Raw genomic sequence first — 24,398 nt, 5'->3', positions numbered from 1 at the left:
TGTTTTTCTGTTATCCCCAAGGCTAAGGCTAAGGGGAAGATAAAGTTCAGGATGAGAGGCCAGCCATGGATTCATAGGTAGGCGAAGGTGTTGTATGAACTATATGGATCGTCCGACAGCGAAAGGGAGGTAGGAAGCTAGTATACTTAATTGAAGTATAAAACAATTAGAAATGAACTTATCTGAGTAGCACCGACCAGCAATTATGATCATAAACCATACGGATTGCCGCAACCATTTCGTATTTGTAGGCCGAACAACATGAAGTTCATAACTGTCCAAAGAAAGGTACACCACCTCCCTAGGCCACAGCCAATAGATGACAGGAAACAAAGGCTAAAGCAAAAACGCCATTAACCAAGAATTATCTTCACTCGATTTTAATATACACTATGAAGACTAGACTAACTAGGTCAATAGGTATTGAGATAGGAGAGCAGTACTTAGGGTCGGGATGAAAAAGAGCAAATAACGGGCTAATGAAGATAAATGAATCCCTCTTTGAAAAATAGGAGGAAAGCAAAGATAGCGATGGACATGCAATGATAACGGGGCAGAATAGATGAATGCTCGTGCGGATGCGTCGTGAATGGATGTAACTCAAAACAAATCGCCGTCTGTGTGTCACAAAGACAAAGGGAAAAGAAGTCTTAGGAAATGCACTCTTTGGCCAAGGATTCTATTTCAAAAGGACAGGTCACAGGTTCAATGCATCGAGGATCTTCTTCGCCATCTCTCGATACTGCCACATTCCACCTGATACCTTCTTGAACTGAATACCATGTAGGGAGAACAGAGGCACCTTCACGATTAGGATTTCGAATCGGAGGACGAGGTTCTCTCCGGTGTCGCTCTGTACACGGGTAGTGGTTTCGCCAACGACACGTTCACCGAGGGAACCGTGATCCCGTGCAACATATTCATCTGAGCCATCCGAGTTCGTGGTAAAACTGCGATCCGGCGCAGCTTGAGCTCGACGAAGCTTGGAAGGTCCAGCGCGGCTGTCGTCCCGGCTGTCGTCGTGGTTGAGGAGGCCACCAAAGCTGATACGACGGCGGTGCCCTGATACTTGCCCCTGTCGCTCCGGGCTGGGAGGGGCAACATCAACTACCTTGTCGAGATCGATGCTGGGGGCATGGCGACAGCTAAACCCACCCTTGATCTCGACATATTCAACTGCGAGCTGCCTCAGGACCCGAATAATGTCAGCCCGAATAACGGGCAGAGGTTTGCTGCTGGTGGTGGAAACACTGAAAAGACCCTTGAGGAACACTGGTTTGGACAAATCTTCTCCCTCGTTGGCGCTCTCCAATGCTGTCCCTGCACCGGAGATGTCTGCATCAGTCTCTTCGGGCACGTTGGCCTCTCGGGTAGCGTCTCGCCGGGCGCGGCGTGCCTGAATACTTTCTCGCCGGGCGTGTCCTAGTGACATGGTGCGTGCCGTATGTGTGCGTCCACCAGTCCTGACGCTGGCCAGATCTTTCTGATTATTCGGAGCAACTTGATCAGAGTCACTAGCAGAGGGTGGTTGACGGTCTGGAGCGACATCTAAGGTATCGTCGTCACTTCTCCGTGTGGCTCTCCGAGGTCTGTAGTCTGCCGAATTGACGCTGGCCGATCTCTCCAGGAATTTGTTGGACCGCGCACTGCGTTCCGCGGTCGTTGGCGCCGCCAGCAGATCCTGCTGTGGTGGGCTGTCATTCGAAGAAGTCCCACCTGGAGAAGGCTCCGCCCGTCGGGTTCTCCTTACACTGAAGCCACGGTGCATCGGAGACGCTGAATCTGCAGGAGGCTGAACGTTGAGTGTGGGTGTGTTGGGGGTACTGATGTGTTCACGATCCGCATCGCGGTTGCGATCCTTGGTCCTGCGAGTGCTGAATCGTCTTAAGAGTCCAGCAGCGGTGCTTTCTTTCTTGGCGGGTGTGTCGGGATGCGAGGTTGGGACTGCGTGCGTAGATGGCGAGGAAGAATGATGTATCTTCATTGCTTCCGAGGCTTCGTCCTCACCGTGCGTGCGGGCCCGTGGCCGAGATCGCCGTCCTGTGTCCTTGTCTCCTGCCAACTGGTACTGATTGGTGTGGGCCGCTTCCGGGGCCCGCAGTTCAGGCACTTGGACTTCGCTGGGGGGTTGACGAAGACCAAGGGCACCAGGCCGTGCTTCGGACCGCTCTCGGTCAAGCTTTTCTTTGACTAGATGATATGTGGACACCAACGGACTGTAAGCATTCAAAGGGTCGTTGCCTAGTTGCACCGCCTCGGCCGAAGGCGCGGAAAGGGTATCACGACTGGCGGCAGAGTTTCGTCGCTTGTAGAAATCGAACACTCCTCGTTTGCGCTCCGGGTGATTGGAAGCAGGCTGTTGTTGCTCGCGGAAGTTCAGCCGGATAGCATTTTGGTAATCCTCAGACTCCAATACTTTGGTCAACTGAGCTGTAATGTACTCGGGAGGCCCAAAGTCAAACCCGGTCATCTTTTCAACAACCTCTAGATCCAGAGGTAGCTGCAAAGGCTCACGATGAGGGAGGTAGTTCTCTGGGGGAGCATTGAACCCCTTATTCATCCAGGGGTGGCTCATGATCTCGGCCAAGCTGGCACGCTGTTTGGGATCAGTGACTAGCATGCGGGATATGATGTGGCGGCACTCTGCGAAGTCTGAATTAGCAATGGAATCAGAGAAAGCTTCCTTTCAAGGCTCACTTACCAGCAGTGAGACCCGGTGGGTACTCCACGACACCTTTCTTGATTTTGGCATGCAGCTGAGGCATACTCTGGTCATCGAAAGGTACCTTTCCACAAACCAAGACATAAAGGACAATCCCAAAGCTCCAAACATCAACTTCGGGCCCTGTATAGGGTCTGGCCTGTAGCAACTCTGGAGCAGCGAAATACAGACTACCACAAAATGTCTTTAAGATGCCTTTGGGCGAGAACAAGTTGCTGAGACCAAAATCAATGATTTTGATATCACCAGTCTTGCTGATAAGGATGTTCTCAATCTTTAGATCGCGATGGACGATGCTGTTGCGGTGGCAGTAATCCAACGCGCTGGCGATCTGTCGTGCGAACTTGCGCGCCTGCTTTTCCTTCAGTTTGCCATGGGAGATGATATAATCCAGCATTTGGCCACCGTTGACATATTCAAACAGCATGTACCAATGGTATGATGTTCGAACCACATCCCGCATGCCGCAGATATACGGATGATTCACTAGGCTGACGATGGCGGCTTCTCGAGCCGTGCGAATCTCCTTTGAGCGATCGGCTCTCTCTGTCTCCCGGCTGGTGCGATGTTCCTCAGTCGAGAGCCGTGGCACGATTTTAACGGCAACCTGCGACCGCAGTCAGTATCGTGTTGATAATTTGAGGCAAGAGTTAAGAATCCGTACCTGTTCTCCAGTCTCTGTATTTTTTGCTAGTTTTACTTTTCCCATACTTCCAGCACCTATTGTTTTGCCTAGAGCCCACTGACCCGTCGGCGTCGTGACCGTAGTCCGTCGCCTAGGCGCGGCTGCGACTGGGGGGATATTTGTTGCGGTCGCATGCTGCGGCGGCAGTTGTGGAGCAGAGATAGGCGTCATATCAACACTTTCTCGCTGCCGGCTTTGCGTTGAGGGGTTTCTTTGGTGCCTCCGGGCAGTTTCAGTTCGAGCGGTCGAGGGGCGTTCTTGAGATCGGTCGGATGACGCTTCCCGACGAGAGGGGATGCGCGCGACATTGGATGTCTCGAAGTCGCGCCGGGCTGCCTCCTCAAGTGCAGTATGGTTTGAGGGAGGACGTCGGTCCTGGGAAGGAGTTTTCGAATGTGACAGGTTAGTTGGCGTAGGAGGTTGGGCCGTATTTGACGATCGAACCGCCACACTCCGTGTCCGATGAGGGAGATCCGATGGGGTTCGAGAGGGACGAGTTGAAGTTGACTGGCTACGAACCATAGTCGGCGTATTAGTCGGTAGTGACATCTTGGATGGGTCTCCTTTGAGGGATTTCGAGTCAAAGGAAGCGGGGGAGAGAGGGGAAGCCGCAGCCACCGGGCCCAAGCACAGTTGATGCGGTGCGAGGACTGTCGGGATGAAACGAATCCCGTGAGAAAATGGAAGATACTAAAAGGAAGATGGAGGGGGTAAGAGTAAGAGGAGGTTGGGATGCGGAGACCGTCTAGGGGCGGCTAACCTTGAAAGCTTTCGAGTTGATACCCAAATTCTGTTTGAGGCTGGGTTTCACCCCCGACGCCCCCTTTTCTTTTAGAATATCTTCTTAATGGGTTTATTTCTAGGCAACTATATGTCTTTTCAGGGACTATTTTGACATGCATATATTGTTTGTGACCACGTCACTACCTGACTACATACAACCCTGGGGAAATGGCTGATCACGTGGGCCAAGGAACTATAAATATCTCAAGGTCAGACTATCATGTGCAGGTATCCAACATTATAAATCTGATATTTATATGTAATTCCCCGTAGTTATGAGTGACAAGTTACCACTCCTTAGGTCCAAAAATCTCTCCATCTGCGACAGTCTTTCGAACTGCAGTATAAAGAGCGTCCTATATTCTTCATTAGGACCCACTTCAATAAATAACGGGATATACTCCATATGAAGTTACGTACCGTGGTCTCATAGACAGCTGTATTTCCCCACCACTGGGGTATCGTGACATTCGGTAGAGTAATCGCGAAGAAAACCACAATCGTGGACAGAATGAGGCCCGAGTCAAGTCCTGCAGCGGTGATATAGTTGTAAGTATGCCACCAGCCGCCCCACCGGCGTCGAATCCAGTAGTTGAAGATGAGGCCAAAGAAAGCCCATGAAAAGAAACTCAGTGGAGTGGCCCTGTAAGATGATCAGTAACAGGTAACGAATAATATCAGGAATGATGTAGACCTACGGAGGCAACCAGGCCATAGCACCCAGCATCCTATAGATACTATTAGCATATTCCACCAAAGATGATCTTCTGTGACTTACACAGGTGCATTCAGGAATCTGAGCTTAGTCCGAGGGAACAATCTTATTAAGACATAGAACGCCACCGGGAGAAGAGCGCCGAGCAACCAGAACCATTGTATTTGCACGTATAAACCGCCAGGTCCAAACATGCGTTGTGGGCCAATGACACCTAAATGATAGTAAGTGATATATTGATATGTACTTGAGACAAAATAACTGACCCCACACAATACTGGATGAAAAGAAGGCTCTTCCGTTCGGGCACGTGAAATGTGCTGATTGATTACTATTCCCATAGATGGTTAGTATATGCCCTCTTTCCAACGATTTGCATAACATACGGCGTGCAAACTTCATCAATATTGCCTAATGTCCAATTCATGACTGCAATCTGAACAATACTTGCCCATATGGTGGCAACAACTTGACACATGAAGGTGACGCGGGGTGGCACTTTCATATAATGAGCCAGCTGTTGAAGAGTCAGCAACCTGGTCCACGACATGGAGAGAAAATTTCTTACTTTGAGATCGCCACAGTATACTTGACTATCAATAAGGTCAGCCTTCATTCTAGCAAAAGAATATTGAACCTTACGCCTGTCCCAAGGTGATGGTACTAAAGACTTTGAATACCATGACCCCAATTGGTTTTCCTGGAATCATGAAACCTGCCAGAAACGGCGATAAAACATTGAGCGCTATATAAATTAGCGTTGCACACACACAGAAGGATTGATATTGCACGTACAAAGCATAATATTGGTGATGGCGAGAACCAGACAAGTCGGAATCTGTTGTTGGGGTCAGACATAAGCTCTTAGTAGCCATGAAACAACATACTATAAAAACCACGGCAAGGATGATCGAGACAAAAAAGCCCCACCCTATATATTTGGTCAGATTTGATCGTCAGATTTAGATAGGCGTCACATACACGGAAGTTGCGAATCATACGCCAGAATGCTCGCAAGTCCTGTCGCGATCGAGAATAGGAAGAGTGCTATATACCACCAGTCAGGTGCTTCTTTGTACTTCTTCATCATGGTAAGATGAATATCAGGTTCCTGGTCCCGAGCAGCCTTGAATTGATGCCAAATCTCTTTGCGGTGGAACAGAATAACCTGTACAATAGCTGCTGTAAGGGCTGCAAATGACAGTCCGTAGTTCAAGGCAAAGGTTGGGGCCAGAAACATCGGTGAGTATGCCTTGTACTTTGCGTCATCAAAAGAGAAACCGGCCCCTAGGATTCTTGTTACATTATAGGCATTCTGCGTGTTGTCAAAGGTGCTGGACGTGTTGATAGGGAGATAGTCGGAGTACCTATATTGCTGTTAACCTTGGGAAATGAGTCTGGTGAAATATTTTGCAGCATACAAAGCCCCAGTGTAAGAGATCCCGATTGTGGTGATGATCACAAAAATTAAAAGCCCGATCAGAGTATTGACGATAGCATGAGTAGGTGCCAAGAGTGGATCTAAGAGATATGCAGAAACGTAGCTGGTCATAATTAGCTTTACCTCCTTTCAGCAGTTCTACAACTGACGGGGAGTATAGATCTTACGTCCAATCAAAGGTGATAGGAATGAGGGATAGTCCTGTAAAGCCTCCAAATAACTGGTTCAAAACCACATTGTTGGGCCGGATCCCTACGGGCAAAAAGGTCAGCGCGGCCAAGGATGCAATGAGCCAACGGGACCTTACAGGTGACAAAAGCAAAAACGGATAGTCCTTGCCATAGGACTCCCGGTATCCTGCAGTTCGAAGAAATTAGCATATGTAGTCCAGATTGGAATAAGAGTGCCTTACCAATACCAGACAAAAGCCCCCATTGTCACATAGAGGAAATATCGGTAGCGCGAGATGCGCCATCCATTGGTCTCTGATTCATCTGAGGGGCTCCAATCGTGAAGAGCATAAAATAAGGAAGAGTTTGCAAACTGACCAGGCCACATCATAGCAGCGGGCCTTGATATCGTGAGTATATGGAAATCTTGGCAGAGAGGGTCCAACTTACCAGACGAGGAAACGGCGGAAAATGCCTGCCAGTGACATACCAATCACCTGACTGCTCAAGGCGAATAAAAGCTGGAATCCCCATCCAAGTTCTATATTATAGAGTGCTGAGAGTGTGTTAGATTGAGATTGATTCAGGGCAAGAGAGATTGCTTACGCTTTGCTTTCAATGCCAAGAGGGCATCTGTACAATAAGCATATCCGATCGAAACACTAAATATTGCTTAGCATTGATATCAAAGCTTGTGATTAAAATCCACCAACTTTGCCATGATCTAAAAACAAAAGGTCAGCTTCCATAATTTTTGAGCATCAAGTTTCAAGAACTTACTGTGATCACCGCATGCTCTTTGATAGTGAAAGGACCGGGGTTAAACGTCCATTCCACTCCGAATGTATTGAACTTCCGAGTCGGCATGGTCTTGGCCCACAAACAACCCAGCGGATAGACCAGTAACTGCACGACGATAGCAGGGAAGGAGATAGCAGGACTCCTAACACAAGATGAGTAAATCATTTCTCACTCCAAGGCTGTATTAAAATCAAAACCCACCTCATACTCAAAAACATATTAATTCCACTTCCAAGAGTAGTAAAAATCATGCCCAGTACCCAAGCACGCACGGTGTTTGCAACCTCTCCCCCATCTGTATTACGCACCGCGGCACGAACCAAATCATACTGGGAATCCTGTACGAGGGTCTTTTCTATCTCGACGGCCTTTTCTTGATCGCCTGTCTTGACTACCTCGTTAATAGCATCAATCTTCTCCTGTGGCAAATTTGGATCCCACTGGTGGGTGAGTTGGACTTTCTGTAACTCTTGGATCGCATTGGTTGCTGACTTGTCATTATCATCTGGGTCGAGACCCTCCGTGACAGGCAGATGCGGACCCATTCTGCAACAATAGGGTAAGAGGTGACCCGATTAGGATTCGGTTGATCAATCAACTTAGTGTTGAAAGCTCCTAGACATGGCAAGAAGAGAGAGATGGGTATACAAGTCTTATATGACATGACCTCGGGAATAAGCACAACAGACTAGAGGAGATGATATCGGAAGACATGTCCGTGCAAAGCAATATAGCACCGGTCCAGTCACCTAGCAGTCCTTATCTAAATTGGACGGCTATTGATTTCCCCCGCATTCTAACATGCACAGATTATAAGCTATCGGAGATACTCTCAAATCCCGAGATAACAATCTTTTTTAGGTATAAACGCGGAGAAACTCCACGCTACGTTCCAAGCTAGCCGATGCGATATGAACAATAAAACCATTCGGATCAGCCAGCGATAGGAGGCCGGCTACGCTATCCGACGTCCGTTGTGGTAGGACCTATTTTAATGGAGGTACTTTAGCCGCAACCCTATCTTTTTCTTTTTTAATAGTCTCAGCTCCCTCTCCACACATCTCAGCTTTGATTTCCCGGCCCCGGACTCGACTTCAAAGATAAAATAAAAATATCCTAAATTCATTTATTACCAAAACAAGACGATAGCGGGATTTTGCCTATCATGGTATCTGTCACGTCACCCAGGGGTATCGCCATCCAGCGTGCACAAGCCGACACAATGCGAGACAGAATTGAGCGCATCACCGAGGACCTCAAAGATATTAAGACCTTTTACCCTATCAAAATATCTCCGAGAAGAACCCAGAAGTTACGTGAGTTCCTTACATCTGAGCTCGAGTTACTCCACAGCCAGCCTTTTGATCTTTACGATCAACAAGGGAAGGTAGATTATCTTCTCGTGAGAAACTACCTGGAAAGGCAGCTTCGCGAGTTGGAACTCGATCGTAAACAGGATGCAAAAACCGCACTACTTCTACCATTTTCAGACAATCTGATAGAGCTGTGCGAGGCTCGTGCGATAGTAGTGTCGATGAAGTCAAAAGATGCTGCCCAGAAGCTTGTTGAATCCCAGTCTCAAATTGCAGCCGTGATAGACATGATCAAGAACGACCCGACCAAGATCCAGATGGAGAAAACAATTGCATTTAGAGCGGCGAGAAACATAGACTCATTGCACTCCAACCTAAAGGAGTGGTTCGAGTTCTACAAAGGCTACGATCCGTCGTTCAACTGGTGGGTATCACATCCATATGGGATTGTGGAAAAGGGCCTAGAAGAGGTTTCAGCAAGTATCCGAGAGAACTTGGCTGGCATCCGCCCAGGTAATGAAGACGCAATAGTGGGCGATCCTATCGGTCGAGAGGGTCTGCTTAGCGAGCTCTTGGGCGAAATGATTGCCTACACACCAGAAGAACTGATCTCGATCGGAGAGAATGAGTTCAGATGGTGTGTTGCTGAACTGAAAAAGGCATCGCGCAGCATGGGGTACGAGGACGACTGGAAGCAGGCCCTGGAAGAAGTCAAGAATGATTTCGTCGAGCCTGGAAAACAAACCGAATTAGTCCGAGATCTCACGATGGAAGCAATCTCCTTTGTCGAAGATCACCAACTCGTCACCGTTCCGCCCGTTGCCAAAGAGAATTGGCAAATGTTTATGATGTCGCCCGAGCACCAGAAAGTCAACCCTTTCTTCCTCGGCGGCGACTGTATCATTGTCTCATATCCAACCGATCAGATGGATCATGAAGCCAAGCTGATGAGCATGCGCGGGAATAACGTTCATTTCTCCCGCGCTACGGTCTTCCATGAGATGATCCCCGGACATCATTTGCAGATGCACATGATTGCGAGATACAGACCCTACCGTCAATTATTTGATACTCCGTTTTGGATTGAAGGATGGGCTCTGTATTGGGAGTTCCTTTTATGGAACGACGAACGGTTCCAAAAGACGCCGCAGAATCGGATCGGGATGCTGTTCTGGCGGCTTCATCGATGCGCTCGGATTATATTCTCCATCAAGTTTCATCTTAGTCAGATGGCTCCTCAGGAATGCATTGATCTACTCGTCGATGAAGTTGGACATGAACGTGCCACTGCAGAAGGAGAAGTGAGGCGATCATTGAATGGTGATTATTCGCCGTTATATCAGGCCGGGTATATGCTGGGTGCGTTACAGATATATGCATTGCGAAAGGAGGCCGTCGAGACGGGAGAACTTGGAGAGAAGGAATTCCATGATCTGTTTTTGAAGGGAAATTGTATGCCGATAGAGTTGGCGCGAGCCTTGATGCAAGATCAACCGTTATCGCGTGAGCACAAGCCGTCTTGGAAGTTCTATTCCTTATAAAACCTATTTCATGATGAATAGGGCTAGGAGAAATAAATGAAAACATTATATATCTTCAATGAGAATCTACTCTACTACCTGGCATAAGCACGAACTACCTGTATGTTTTATCTTACGGCCCCGGGGCCTCACTCTTAACGCCAACATCGCTCCTGATTTCCTGGAAATATCTTGTCTTCTCTTCTAAGATCGACTGTAATAACCGAATTCCTATCTTGGAAGTACAAACAAACAAATATTGTGACTGCAGTGGCGATCAAGACCTATAGGTTGTGGATCTGAATCATCGTAGTGTTTAGACCAATGAGTATCCAGAACTTGATACAATGGGACTTACCTAATGATCGCAGCTCATATTTCATTCTCATTGGTGGATTCAGATACCGATGACTCTGCCTCGGGCCTATATTTCCAAGGTAGTTTACATGAAGTGAGGGCGCATATCCTGCTACGTAATAGGCCCAACAAGCTTGCAACTAATGTATGACCTGCATCGTGTTGTGGCTGTATAGTGCATGTTCAACCCCGCAGTGACAAGTTAGCCACATAAGTGATCTATGTGGCTTCTGCGATGAGTTAACTTCGAGATAAGATCTTTCAAGGACACGTTTTGAATAGCATGTCAAATGCCTTTCCTCTCTCGTTACAATGACAAAGCGCAAGTGAATATAATTGTACATCTTCAATTTGCCTCATAAGTCAGCATGTAGTCCCATGGAATCTACTTGGCCCAACTATTGAGGTCTGTCCAAGCATTGGGGTAAAGATTAATTACGTCATAGCTTGGTGGTCCAGTAACTAACTAGGCCGTGTAGTTGAGTCGATATCCATGTATCTGCGATGGCCTCTTTGAACGACCATGGAAGTAAATAGAAGTAATGGAATGTTCAACCTGGCGTCTATCATAGCCGCAAGTTCACTAGTGCAATTGGAGATCTAAATCTGTTCCACAGATTGATTGGTGATGTCAGAAAGGCTAGGACAGGTCAAAAACTGTAAACTGTGGATAGAACTAGGATTACAGCCACACGAGCTTCCAAGTTTCTTATGGTTTGGTTAGCCAAACTTGGCGATGTGACTTGTTGGAAACTCTTGGAAACTGGACTGTTCCGGGGTCTTTCATGACGTCATGACGTCATTGCCCCTGCGCAGTGGAAATCCAGAACTACATAAATATCCCTTCAATTCCCAGCTCATTCCATCTTCATCAACTCATCTACTCAATCATCCACTATTCCAAACAACCTTTTCAAACAAACCACACTTTCCAACCCTCAAATTCACAATGGAGACTGCCAAGGTTCGTGACCAACCCAACTCTCATACTTGCGCTTGTGCCATCAACTAACAAACCTACAGCAAGCCGTTAACTACGTCGCTGAGACCATCCAGGGTACTGGTGCTGAGGCTTCCAAGGAGGCCAACAAGAACGTCGCCAAGAGCAGCGATGCCAACGTCTCTACCCGCGCCAGCGCTGCCAAGGACGCACTCGTCGACAAGAAGGACGAGGTTTCCCACAACACCAAGGCTGATGTCCACAAGGGTAAGCTAAATCATTGAACCAAGGCACTTAAGAGAATAGTACTAACAACACCACAGAGGCTGCCAAGAACTAAAGTGATCTAACTCTACGAGACTACTACTTTTGTACACCATTTAGGCGGAAACCCTGTCTTTTTGATGATTTGACGATGTAAATAGCGAACAATACCACTTCACAACATTTACAGCCAAGTTTTTACATTATAATCTTTAGATTTAGTTTTTTTAGTGTTCTTTAATGCACCATTACACATACTCCGTTCATAGAACCTTGTTGAGATTGGTGCCTGAGGTTTGCGACTTTATTTGAGCTTAATCGGCATCTGGGCAACTTACCGAGGGTAAAAAGTACGGTTATCCGGAACATGTTTGCAGAAAGAGAAGAAATGGTGTTATATCCGAGCCAGATACTAAAAACCATCAAGACAGGAACATATTCCTCAACCCGTACCCGGCCTACGGTCTCCTCCACCCAAAATCCGCCAAGAAACGGATATGGGCGAGGTCTACTCCGTGCCCTTACTATACCCAAACTCTTCTCCACTCCTGCTTCCCAGTGCCAACAGACTCTTGTCTAGTATTGGGTCAGCGCGATCACACTGACTGTATAAATCAAAATCTGGTCTCCTGCCAGTCTTGCGATCAGACTTAACCCTGTAAGCAGCCTTGAACATGCACCGTCGAAACCTAGTCTGTGGTGTGAAGCACCGCGATCCTTACTCACCCCGCTCAGCTGCTCCCATCGGGAGTGAAGGAAACAAGTTGACTTGGCCTTATGACCATCTGCCAAGGCGAGAAAGTTTATCATTCCTAGTCCTAGGATATTCTAGACAGTCATATGACTAGATATATAAACGACAAGGAACCCGCCCACTCCTTTTTCTTTCAAATTTAAACCTCTCAAACAAGAAATATATTTATCAAGACCCAGAGTACGTCTACCGGCTCCCTTACTACACTGGTTAGCTACTCTCCTACATCTCAGCACGATGTGTCATAACATGATAACATATACCTGCGGCCATACCGTCAAGTCTCAGTCGACCACCTGCCCGTGTGGACACAGGGACTCGGATATGACCTCAAGCTTCAAGTGCAAAACATCATGCACGGGGTCTTGAAACCGGTCACCACACTTGGCTGTGCGGGAGCCTCGTGCGCCCGCCACTGTACCCTGGATTATTGAAGGGTCGACGAATGGGGATTTGTTCGAGGGTAGCGTTTCATATCAAAGTTTAGAGCCGGGATATTTATCTCCGTTGCTGGCAGTATAGTTTTTCCATCCATCATGGAGGATTGAATAGGGGAAGATTCGACTAGTGAATCACTATTACATTAACGTTAGAGGCTAGCAACTCACATGCTGTACTATTTAATTGCCATGACCGGCCATTTCTATATTTAACCTGGAACTAGGAGAACCCCGACCCTCTAGCGGTCACTAGCGCTATCTTGCCAACAAACACCCTGGAAGACCTGAGAATTTTCATACACGGATTAACTCCGACCGCTATCCTCTGACGTAATTTTCAGGTTGAACGATGGCATTCGTGCCTTACCTTCCAAGGGGTCTTTTTTGCAGATCAAATGTCAAATGCAACGAGTTCCTAAATTAATAAGAAGTATAGAGGATATCCAACTAGTTATGTTTCATGAGATAATCATGGCTTCAAAGAGACTCAAACAAGAACCTGAAGAACATTTGACCAGGCACGGTCATGAGTTCCATGGCTTGTGTCAATGTTACCTTGGACCCGACATTCGAAATGTTCCAGACTATTTCTACTTTCGGTAACTGATTGGTGTACCACTTGACACATGTTGATGGACTGCCAATGATACAACAATGGACGGGGTGGGCGGGCCACAAGGAACGCCCGTTTATGTTGATGCAACAAAATCTGATCTCCAGAGCCGTGGGAACTGCATCAATTGTAGGGCTTCTGAAAGAAAAGTGGCCCGTTGCTTACTCTTCATAACGGTGATCAGCGCTAAAATCGCCCAGAGAATAGTCCCAATTCTAATAATAACACAAAGTCCACCTTTTTTTTCTTTATCTTTGTCTCACCTCTCGTTCTCTTTTTCGAATTTCCCCCAAATTTCCCCTCGTTTTAATCTATTCCCTCATCCCACTCTCATGCTGGGCTCTTGATTTCCCCCGGCCCCTCGTTCATGCCGGATCGCCACTCGTTTCTGCTTTGACGTAATGGATATACATCACTTGAGCTTGCATGCCCGCACAGATGGGGCGGATACTTTCCTCGAGCTGATTGCTAATCCATTTCGTTCTGCAGTAAGTTTGTTCGGAGCGAACGGAGAGAACAACATATTGACAAGCTACAGTTTACAGTTACTGCTATTTGGGCCTCGCTAGGTACCTCGATCGGCGTCACCGTCCTCCTCGCCCTCCTCTTTTCCCTTGTTCGACCCCGTCACTCGCTTGTCTATGCGCCCAAAGTCAAGCATGCAGACCTCAAACACACTCCGCCCCCGGTGGGCAAGGGCTTCTTCGCCTGGGTTAAACCGGTTATCAATACACGGGAACCGCAGTTGATCGAGACAGTCGGCCTGGATGCCGCAATCTTCCTTCGCTTTACAAAAATGTGCCGAAATATCTTCATCTTCCTTAGCATAATCGGCTGCCTCGTCATGATACCGGTTAATATCACACAGAGCAAGAATACTACCGACTCATCGGCATCCTCCGCCTTCAACATGATGACACCCCTCAACATCACCAATCCCACGGCTATTTGGAGTCAGGTCGTATGCGCCTGGGCTTTTGATCTTATTGTTGTTTTCTTTTTATGGAGGAATTATCGCGTTGTACGGAATCTGCGGAGGCAATATTTCCAAAGCTCCGAATACCAGCGCAGTCTGCATGCTAGAACTTTGATGATCACCGACATCCCTCCCAATAGCCGTACCGACGAAGGTATTCTTCGGCTGACCGACCAGGTCAATCCGACCGCGGCCCTCCCACGAGCTGCGATTGGCCGTAACGTCAGGGACTTGCCCCGAATTATCAAAGAACACGAAGAGGTTGTCCGACAACTCGAGTCCGTTTTGGCCAAGTACCTTAAGAACCCGGACCGATTGCCTGCGAAAAGACCTACCCTACGCCCCCTCGCAAACAACGCAACCAACTCGCTAGCGGCAGAGTAGACGCGATCGATTATCTATCCGTCCGAATTCGCGTCTTGGAAGAGGAAATCAAGCACGGACGGGCGTCGATTGATCGCCGGAACGCGATGCCCTACGGCTTTGCCAGTTGGGACAACATCGAGCATGCTCATGCTGTGGCGTGGAACTCTCGCCGCAAGCACCCCGAGGGCACCACCATTGATCTTGCGCCGCGGCCCAGCGATATCATCTGGGAAAATCTACCACTTACAAAATCAGCACGCAAATGGAAACGACTGGTCAATTTTGTCTGGGTGACATGCCTGACCGTTGTGTGGATTGTTCCTAACGGACTGATTGCCATTTTCTTGTCCAACTTGTCAAATTTGGGATTGGTGTGGCCGGCGTTCCAGACCTCGCTCTCAGCGAACCCAAATGTCTGGGCTGCTGTCCAGGGTATTGCGTCGCCTGCACTAACCTCGCTCGTTTATCTGGCGCTTCCGATCATCTTCCGTCGACTTTCTATCCAAGGTGGCAGCAAGACTAAAACATCTCGAGAGCGTCATGTGCTGGGACATCTGTATGCGTTTTTCGTTTTCAACAATCTGATCGTATTTTCACTCTTCTCGGCTGCTTGGTACTTTGTGTCGTTCGTGATTGACAAAACCAACAACCACGAAGACGCTTGGCAAGCCATCTTGGAAAGCCGGATGTATGCCAAGTTGGTTAGCGCGTTGTGCACCGTATCACCGTTTTGGGTGACGTATCTTTTGCAGCGTAATCTCGGCGCCGCTATTGATCTTGTGCAGCTCGTTACCATGGTTTGGGTTTGGTTCGCAAAGACCTTTCTCTCGCCGACACCCCGACAGGCGATTGAGTGGACCGCACCGCCACCATTCGACTACGCCAGTTACTACAACTACTTCCTCTTCTATGCCACCGTGGCTCTTTGTTTCGCTACCTTGCAGCCGATTGTACTACCGGTGACGGCATTGTACTTTGGTGTGGACGCCATGTTGAAGAAGTATCTGCTGATGTACGTGTTTATAACCAAGAATGAGTCTGGTGGTGCATTTTGGCGAGTTTTATTCAATCGCCTGATCTTCGCTACTATTCTTGCCAATGTGATCATCGCCCTTGTTGCCAAGGCGAGCGGCACGTGGACCATGGTGTTCTGCGTGGTTCCCCTACCGTTCATGATGCTTGGGTTCAAGGTCTATTGCATGAAGACGTTTGACTCCGATTGCGAGTTTTACAATCGCGCAAACTTAAGTGACGCCGAAGCCCTGGGCGTGAACAAATCCGACAAGAAGGCCTCGGACCGTCTGAACTCCAAGTTCGGACACCCTGCCCTGTACAAACCACTTTTGACACCTATGGTGCACGCCAAGGCAGCCGAGGCACTAAAGGACATCTACCAGGGTCGTCTGGACCAGGGAGACACGGGCGGCGAGTACTCTGACATCGCAATGAACCCGATGCTCGCATCCCAGCCCGGCAAGTCCGCCGAGCATTCGCCATTCGAGGTCGTCCCAGAGAACCAGCTAGACTTCTCGTATTACAAGGATCGAGCAGATTTCCGCGACGAGTTCGGAGGTGGCATCTACGGCCGACCCGAGGACCTGATGACAGAGCGCTCGCACACACCCCGCAGTACTCTGAGAGGCGAGTGGTCCCCCGGCTCATCCCGTGCCTCATCACCCGCGCCCTCTCTGCCACCAATGCCGCTAAATATGCACAATGGCTACGAGCCCCCCGATCCGACAGGACTGATCCACCCGGCCTTCCGTGTGCCGCTATCGCGCGGCGACAGTGGCAACTCGGTAGACGAGGCCGAATCCAGACTCCTCAATCATGCACAGACTCCCGGGCAGGTGGATATCACGAATCCTCTCGATCGCTGGCGCACTGGTGGCTATGGACCTGTCGGCCAGGACGACGAGCCCGCGTATGCCCCCTACGACGCTTACCGCCCACATTGATAGGGTCTGATTTGTTCATATTTGGCCTCCTGGGCCATTTGCATTTGTAAAGCATTTTGTATTCTAACTTGGCGAACAACATTTGGGGGTGGGGGTCACAGCGTCATTTTTAAACACGAAGGTCACGATTAAAACTTTTTGCCTTAAGGGCATATCTTGGAAAATACCATGCACATATGTGGACGATTTAGATGTTATAATATCAAAGTCACTTTTCCAACCTCTCTACTAGTCCAGCTCTTCTCTTCAACTCTATACACTGAATTTTAGTTTATAATGTCCTCTCAGCTCACATTAGACTTGATGAAATGCGCAACCGCAGCAAGTTCCCTCTTCCCACTCGGAACCACATGTCCACCCGAATGCCATACAACAATCCGTTTCCTCTCATCCTCCAGACAACTTTCCACCAACCTCATCGACGCACTCTCATCAACAACAGTATCCATACTCCCCCAAAAATGCATCATCGGCGTCCGAATACCAGGATCATAGAAAGCACGATAAGCCGGATTCGACGCCCCATATCCCGAAAAACCAACCACGAACTTAAGAGGCGGATGTTCAAGTGTATCGAAGCAAGCAGGATATGACATCCCACCCTCCTCTTCCAATCGAGCAAACGCATCCTTTCGATTTCCTTCCAGAAGCGAAGCGACCATAGCGGCCATAGCGGCACCCTGACTAAACCCGACGACCCCATCGAATGGCCCGGAGTCCTTGAGAGTAGATGCAATTGACTCCAAGCTGGTTTCTATTCCGGGGTATAGACCGTCGATGGATTCGGAGTCGAACCAGCTCCATGATCCGTGGCGATTGCGTAGTTCGGATGTGCCATTGGAGGGATCTAGTGCGAAGGGAGCTGTTGGGTAGATAAGTTCAACACCGGCGGGTTGGAGAGGGATGGCTCGGTTGATTTGTTTTTCTAGGGCTTGGAGTTTTGCTCGGAAGAGTTCGCCTGATTGGCGGGATCCTGTAGTCATCAGATTTAGTAGTGACTGCGTGGTTATGGTGTGAAATACCGTGGATCATTAGGATTTTCATGGTTGGACTGGATTTATAAATGCTGGATGGAGAGGAATTTCACTGAATGCACTTGGGTAGGGATATAGGAGACTATATAGTACTGTGAAGCACTGCCTACTTACTATAGTCAACTAGTAATAGTGGTCTTACATGCGTCAACGTAAAAGGCTAGTACTTTTTTACTTTTAACCGATTTATTAGATTCCACGCATTTTTTTTTTTCCACGGTGACACATATTATCCTCTTCCACGATAGTTCCATATTGGGTGATGAGCGAAGCTAAGTAGACCGCAAGTACTTTTCACACCCCATGGTTGTACGCAATAAAAATCATACAGGAAAAGCTGCCCATTACGTAGTTGAAGAGAAGCTAGCTGTAATTATAGATATCAGTATAATTACGAGTTTTATATCATAATAACACAAAGTCAGAACTTGAAGGGTGTGGTTCCTATCTGATGAAATCATTTCCTAGCGCTGTGATCTGGCAAATCTCTTATACTTAGGTGCCTACGTTTGAGGCTCACCAATATGACAGTACCTTATCTGACCGGTCAATTCAAATTGAGTTGCTATATCTCGAGAAAAGAGCGGAAGTTAGAAATTGAAGCCGAGGATGTTTATAAACACCTGAGATGCCAGGCCACAAATTTCACGTGAGTATCCAGGGTCTGACCAATCAGATCAAAGTACCTTACTCATGGATCCCAAGCTGAGGCAGTACAATTCGAGTCTCTGCATTTCATTTGCTAACCGAGGATCTATAAAACTCCCAACTGACCCCAAAAAATGAAATCGTGAAAAAGGGAGCTGTCAGCAGTGGTGGACCGAGTCGCAGCGCGCCAAAGCACTAACACAGCTCCAACCCAGCAACCGTACCCTCCCGAGGCACACCAGACTCCAAATCCACCCCAAAATGGCGTGGTATTCCATCCTTCCGCCAGAGCTTACCCACCTAGAGAGCTGGGTAGCTCGTATCTTCGTGAGTTCCCCCTCTTTCCTCCGAACGTAGCCCTTAGCCTCCCCCTGTGTTATGACGCAGTCGCTAATCTACCCCGGATTCCGCAGTTCTTCCTCGGTCTCATCACCATTGGCCCCTGGGCTTTCCTCGTACTCCTCGACGCAACGATCTGGATATACCGACTGATTCTATGGGAGGTGCCCTATATCGGTGGACGGGCACGTGGTCGACAGCGCCCTCGCGCGCCGAGCTTGAATGAACGTCCCGGTGGGCAACGGAGGGCTTTCGGCCTGCGCGGCGTGGAGACGGATGCCGGTGATAACGAGGGAGGTGATCGTGATGACTCTTCGAGGATGGAAGGGGAGACTCGGAAGGAGAATGTGAGCCCTGTTCAAGCATTGAGTCCACGTTTGAGTGGAGATGGGACCTTGAAACAAAGGAGCTCGGGGCAGATATGATGATCGGGTCCCCTTGTGAGAAGTGATGATATTTATGATATTGTGTTATTGTTTTGTCTCTCGTTTAGACTATATGAGCAAGCATGCATTTCTTTTCCAAGGTCATTGCCTTTGATATCCTGCAACATCGAGTCTTGTACGTGGGAGGATTTACATCATGTACAAGACTTATACGAAGATAGTACAATACTTGCAGATTATAATCTATACCAAGTCGGTTCTATGTAGTATCCAATCTAAATACCCCAACGGTCTTATCTTGAACCCCGCAGACCAGCTCGGTCTTGTGAGTCAATCAGGAAACATTGAACGGACAGATCGGCCACTCAAAGTCGAGATAAGCCCCAGTCTCCAAGATAGACTCGCTTTCTAGGAGGTCATGTGAAGCAAGTGTTTTAACATAAAACTCTCTGTTGGGTAGGGTAAATTCCAACAGCTTAGATCCACTCCATAGTGATTTGACCATGACAGAACCCCTATACAAACTAGACTTCGGTGGATCATGGCCTATATTCTCCAGACACTTGGTCTGTGTTATCATCGTGGGCTTGTGTGCTGCCATGTGGAGGATCCGACAATCTCGCACGGCTAATGCACACGAAAGGAAGCCAACTTGCTCGGACAAGAAGAAATCCCCCATCACACCTCTAGAGGGATTCAACTGGGAGGAGACTGAGCCGTTACAATTTCGGCCATTCAAAGGAAAAGAGAAATATAACTTGACCATGGGTAAGCCCCTCTCGTCCGATCTTATACAACTGTGCCATAGTACATCACTCGACATCTCCAGACTAATAAATATTAGCACTTGAAAACCTCGATCCATCAGATCTCATCCCGATGGACAAAACATACAAGAGCCGAGTCGCTCTCCGCAAATCCGTCCTAGACCAACACCACGACATCGTGGTAGCGATCAACAATGATGAAACCCCAGAGGAGGACTCTCGCATTCGGCCCGCCATTAGCGAACTATACAACTTCATGCTGGGAACATACCTCCCAACCCGATATCCGAGTATGTTCCGTCTATACGCCGAAAGCTCATTCTTCCAAAACCTAGTAACAGGCGCAACCTGGCCAACAACCCTGTCACCAACGACGCCAACAATCCAAGCCCTGGAAATCCTGAGCCAGACAGTAGACGAGGATTTCCTAATCCTACTACCTGAGATTTCACCCGACAGTGAAGAGCAACCGAGGTATGTACTGCAGGCATATGCGACCTGTTTCCCGGCTGGGTTCAACACGCGCGAGAAACTCGGGTTGCGTTTGGCAGATATCCATAGCCCCGTCCCGCGCTATCAGGAGAGGATTGGGCGTAGCATGGATAAGTTCTTTGCGCGTATTGAGGTTGGCAAGTTTGTGAAGCGTCTCAATTGGAGTATCACTATTGGCACCGATCTGTTTGCTGCTTTTGGTGGAACGCATGCTATGTCGGGGAAAAAGGAGGAGGCTATTGAGCTTGGGAAATTGAATGTTGACCAGGTATGTTGGAAGAAGTTGATTTGATGGAATAGCGCTGATACCATCAAAGACTGTTCTCCGATGTGAGCGTCAGACATTGCATCGACTGCCGGTGTCGAAGGCTCTTGTCTTTATCGTCCACACTTATGTTTATCCGATCAGGCAGATTAAAGATGAGGGTTCTGGTGAGGATCTTGCGAATGCGGTCGATGGCTTGAAGAGGGGGAATGTGCCAGAAATCCATACTTATAAGAGGGGAGATGTGTGGGGAGAAGCATTGAAGGACTTTCTAAGGGCCTAGATCTCTGCATACGTTGGAAATTATGTTGGGATTCTGTGCAAGATCCATATATTATATAGTAGATATGACACAAGGATTGGATCTAAGAAAGGGTGTTACTTTATATGCGTTGTCAAATTTTGGATTTTATCTTTTTAGGTCTCCAAGGCTCAGCAATTTAGCGCAGGCGCTCAACAACCTTGATAAGATCGGCCGAGACACCCATGGCAGTAACCTCACCACCGGCACCGGCACCTTGGACAATCAGGGGGTTGGCACCGTAGCGCTTGGTGTAGAAGCTGATGATGTTGTCACTGCCCTTCAGACCAGCGATGGCGCTGTCCTTATCAAAGTACTGCAGACCGACCTTGACAGCCTTGGCAGCAACATCAATGCTACCAACATAGCGAACAACCTTGCCCTGCTTCTCAGCAGTGTCCTTGATGTTGGCCATCTGCACATCGAATTCGGGGAGACGGGTCATGAACTGAGTAATGCCGTCGGCGGATGAAGGCAGAGACTCGAGCTCAGCGGGGATCAGAGACTCAATAGGGAAAGAGTCGGGACGGGAAACCTCCAGACCAGCAATACGGGCCAGGATGGTCAGCTTGCGTGCAACATCCATGCCGTTCAGGTCATCACGAGGATCCGGCTCGGTGTAGCCCAGCTCCTTAGCCTGGGCGACAACGGCGCTCCACTGCGCATCAGAAGCGCCTGATGCAGGGGCGAAGGTATTGAAGAGGAAGGAAAGAGTGCCAGAGAACACACCCTCAATGCGGGTGACCTCGTCACCGGTGGCCACAAGGTCCTTCAAGGTCGACAACACGGGCAAGCCGGCGCCGACGGTGCTCTCGTGGTACACAAGGGCCTTGCCCTCAGCTGCGGAGGCAAAGATATCCTTCCACAGGGACAGGTCATCGGAGAATCCCTTCTTGTTGGGTGTCACCACTGAGATGCCCTTCTTGAGGAATGTGGGGTATTGCCGGGCGAGGCTAATGTCAGAGGTGTTATCGACCAGAATGGCTCGGCCAGGGGCTGCGGCAAGATATGTGGCAATTTCCTCGGCTTGGAGGGCACCGGCCTTGGTCAGAGATGGTGCAGCAGAAGCCGTAGCCCAGTCAGCGGCGGGGATGGCCGGTGAGTAGGCGGGGGTCGGAGCAAGGAGGGCTTGGGAGGAACGGGCAAGGACGACAAGCTGGGGCGCATTGGGAAGACGGGCAAGCTGTTGGAGGAAGGCAGTACCAACGCCTCCAACACCTAGTTCATCAAATCATCAGTACTTAATTGATTCGGACTTCCAAAGCTCAGTAGTGAGGGCATACCAATGACACCGAGGTAGATAGGGCTAGCCGACATGATGTTGTTTGGGAAATTTTTGTTGATTATTTCGATTGGCCTTAGTTTCTGATTCTCAGCAAAGAGTTCAATATCAGATCAAAACTAAAAGAACAGTCAATTGAGTCAACGCGATCGATTCACCTGAGTAGTGGGGGCGCGGGGCTGCCCCGAACATCGGCCTTAGTCATCAAGAACTGGCAGAAAACGACATCCAAGGATTGGCGGTGTATACCATCGGGCTTATCGATAAGCCGGTGGCATTGTAGGATGTAGAACTTCTGTGAAACTTGCATCTTCTTGACATTACAGCATACATACTATTCACGTCATAATGCCTGCTGACCAGGACTCCCTCTACGGTCAACCACGTTCAAAAAAGAACAAAACTGAACAAACTACCACCTCAAGCCTCGCCTTCACCTCCCAACTCTCTTCACTCATCGCCCAAGATGCGACCTCGGGTTCATCGCGTGGGCGCCAGCGTCCCTCCAAGAATCCAAAGTCAGACATCTTTTCAAAGCACAACAAAGGCACCCAGAAGCGCGCAGCTGCCGATCTTGCAGACGACAACAGGGCCGTCAAGCAAGTCCACAGAAGCACCCAGGACATTGGCTCCGTCGACGCCAACACACTCAGCCGGTCTCGACGCCGCATGCAGGAAAAAGCGCGCCTTTACGATGATATGAAAAAGGGACTGCATCTTGCCGGCGACAGTGATGATGATGACATGCCGATTGATCCATCCGACCCGGACGCCTACCTAGCCCGACTACGACGCAAGGAGAAAGATGCACTGGTTGATTTCGATCTCAAGCACGCAAACGAGGAAGCGTTCAAGCAAGATGAATCTGATGACGATAATGCATCCATTATTTCCTACGAAGACGAATTTGGCCGTTCTCGCCGTGGCACTCGCGCCGAAGCTGCCGAAGCTTCTCGCGCCAAGGATGAAGAAGCAGGTGGCAAAGCTGCCCAGGAACGCTGGCGCCCTGCTCGCCCTGACAATTTGATTTACGGAGAGGCCGTTCAGACTGAAGCCTTCAACCCCGACGCCAACATTGCGTCCCACATGTCCCATCTCGCTGCTCGTCGTGACCGCTCGCCTACCCCACCGGAAAAGAAGCATTACGATGCCGAAGAAGAGGTTCGCAACCGTGGAACTGGATTCTATAACTTTTCTACCGACGAGGAAGAGCGTAAAAAGCAGATGGAAGAACTCCGAGTTCTGCGAGAGGAGACTTTGTTCAAGCGGAAAACCCTCGAAGAGCAGATGGCTGAGCGCAAGGCTCATCTAGAGTGGAGATGCAAAGAGATCCAGAGACTTGGTGAAGAACAGGCGGAGAGATGGCGCCTAGAGGATCTTGAAGCCGAACGCAACCCACCTAAGGCAGAAGCAACGCCTCCACCTAAACCACAGCCCACAAAATGGTTGTACGATCCGTCAGACCCACCATTTGACCCAACTACATGCCCACTATGGCGACGATACATGGTCATGGTCTATCCTGAACCAAATGATATCCCCGACTCTACAACGGATAAGGGCAAGGACAAGGACATTTCCTAGGTTTCTTTCATGGTGTTTCGCGGTGGCCAAGTGATGCCTCATCGCCTTTCTATCGCATTTGCCCGCGCTTTGATTGACAATATGCTTTCTGCGTTTTGCTTTTTGTTTGTGTGATACCCCTCATTAGTTAGCTTGCAAATAGATTTGATTGAACCTGATTTTTGTGTCTGTATCTTTGAGCGGGTCTGAGGATCTCAGAAGGCAGGGTGCTTTATATTGATATGCCAGGCTCATTATATAGCATAGTCAATTGCTTTGATAGCGACGAGCTTGTAACCCACCGTACGAGAAGCAGAGTGGTTCTTCAGCGGTTAGCGCGTTTGATGCTGTATGAAGAAACCGAGTGCCTAAGCTCGGGGGAAATATACCATGGGAGTCAATCGTGCTGGGATTCAAAGGTGCTAACACAACGAGGATAATCCGTTATAGATACATGCAGCGTAGAAGCAAAGAGAACCAAAGCTAACAACCGGAACTATTAG

At 48.8% G+C, this 24,398-nt stretch overlaps 9 protein-coding genes across 9 annotated transcripts; 5 read left to right on the top strand and 4 right to left on the bottom strand.

Moving 5' to 3' along the window:
* Positions 1-697: 697 nt before the first annotated feature.
* On the bottom strand, positions 698-3,956 carry kin1 (putative serine/threonine protein kinase Kin1; the record flags this gene model as incomplete). The annotated part of the gene is made up of 3 exons (XM_057228176.1): positions 698-2,652; positions 2,702-3,329; positions 3,387-3,956. The coding sequence occupies 3 exons, from the start codon at positions 3,954-3,956 to the stop codon at positions 698-700; spliced, it is 3,153 nt and encodes a 1,050-aa protein (XP_057087517.1).
* Positions 3,957-4,477: 521 nt separating this feature from the next.
* N7447_003900 (uncharacterized protein) lies at positions 4,478-7,862 on the bottom strand (the record flags this gene model as incomplete). Its single annotated transcript, XM_057228175.1, has 20 exons — positions 4,478-4,546; positions 4,611-4,833; positions 4,889-4,918; positions 4,969-5,119; positions 5,172-5,236; positions 5,292-5,422; positions 5,474-5,498; positions 5,548-5,650; positions 5,701-5,743; positions 5,793-5,836; positions 5,887-6,272; positions 6,327-6,449; positions 6,514-6,598; positions 6,654-6,703; positions 6,759-6,917; positions 6,967-7,072; positions 7,123-7,178; positions 7,230-7,240; positions 7,297-7,459; positions 7,519-7,862. 20 exons carry the CDS (start codon positions 7,860-7,862, stop codon positions 4,478-4,480), a joined length of 2,367 nt encoding a protein of 788 aa, XP_057087516.1.
* A 620-nt stretch (positions 7,863-8,482) lies between these two features.
* Positions 8,483-10,171, top strand: N7447_003899 (uncharacterized protein; the record flags this gene model as incomplete). Its single annotated transcript, XM_057228174.1, has 1 exon — positions 8,483-10,171. The coding sequence occupies one exon, from the start codon at positions 8,483-8,485 to the stop codon at positions 10,169-10,171; it is 1,689 nt and encodes a 562-aa protein (XP_057087515.1).
* Positions 10,172-11,456: 1,285 nt separating this feature from the next.
* N7447_003898 (Glucose-repressible protein Grg1) lies at positions 11,457-11,787 on the top strand (the record flags this gene model as incomplete). Its single annotated transcript, XM_057228173.1, has 3 exons — positions 11,457-11,471; positions 11,531-11,714; positions 11,771-11,787. The coding sequence occupies 3 exons, from the start codon at positions 11,457-11,459 to the stop codon at positions 11,785-11,787; spliced, it is 216 nt and encodes a 71-aa protein (XP_057087514.1).
* Positions 11,788-13,919: 2,132 nt separating this feature from the next.
* Positions 13,920-16,818, top strand: N7447_003897 (putative DUF221 domain protein; the record flags this gene model as incomplete). Its single annotated transcript, XM_057228172.1, has 3 exons — positions 13,920-14,006; positions 14,057-14,787; positions 14,868-16,818. The coding sequence occupies 3 exons, from the start codon at positions 13,920-13,922 to the stop codon at positions 16,816-16,818; spliced, it is 2,769 nt and encodes a 922-aa protein (XP_057087513.1).
* Positions 16,819-17,102: 284 nt separating this feature from the next.
* Positions 17,103-17,862, bottom strand: N7447_003896 (alpha/beta hydrolase; the record flags this gene model as incomplete). Its single annotated transcript, XM_057228171.1, has 2 exons — positions 17,103-17,791; positions 17,841-17,862. The coding sequence occupies 2 exons, from the start codon at positions 17,860-17,862 to the stop codon at positions 17,103-17,105; spliced, it is 711 nt and encodes a 236-aa protein (XP_057087512.1).
* An 899-nt stretch (positions 17,863-18,761) lies between these two features.
* Positions 18,762-21,032, top strand: N7447_003895 (heme-dependent oxidative N-demethylase family protein; the record flags this gene model as incomplete). Its single annotated transcript, XM_057228170.1, has 4 exons — positions 18,762-18,827; positions 18,914-19,136; positions 20,094-20,752; positions 20,802-21,032. 4 exons carry the CDS (start codon positions 18,762-18,764, stop codon positions 21,030-21,032), a joined length of 1,179 nt encoding a protein of 392 aa, XP_057087511.1.
* A 157-nt stretch (positions 21,033-21,189) lies between these two features.
* N7447_003894 (homoserine dehydrogenase) lies at positions 21,190-22,367 on the bottom strand (the record flags this gene model as incomplete). The annotated part of the gene is made up of 2 exons (XM_057228169.1): positions 21,190-22,268; positions 22,334-22,367. The coding sequence occupies 2 exons, from the start codon at positions 22,365-22,367 to the stop codon at positions 21,190-21,192; spliced, it is 1,113 nt and encodes a 370-aa protein (XP_057087510.1).
* Positions 22,368-22,680: 313 nt separating this feature from the next.
* On the top strand, positions 22,681-23,916 carry N7447_003893 (CCDC174 family protein; the record flags this gene model as incomplete). The annotated part of the gene is made up of 1 exon (XM_057228168.1): positions 22,681-23,916. The coding sequence occupies one exon, from the start codon at positions 22,681-22,683 to the stop codon at positions 23,914-23,916; it is 1,236 nt and encodes a 411-aa protein (XP_057087509.1).
* Positions 23,917-24,398: the final 482 nt, after the last annotated feature.

This window comes from Penicillium robsamsonii (genome assembly GCF_028829455.1).
Source record: "Penicillium robsamsonii strain IBT 29466 chromosome Unknown utg000002l_segment0_segment0, whole genome shotgun sequence".
Classification (NCBI taxonomy): Eukaryota; Fungi; Ascomycota; class Eurotiomycetes; order Eurotiales; family Aspergillaceae; genus Penicillium; species Penicillium robsamsonii.
Note: the sequence above shows the minus strand (reverse complement) of the source record. Positions and strands in the feature narration are given on the sequence as shown.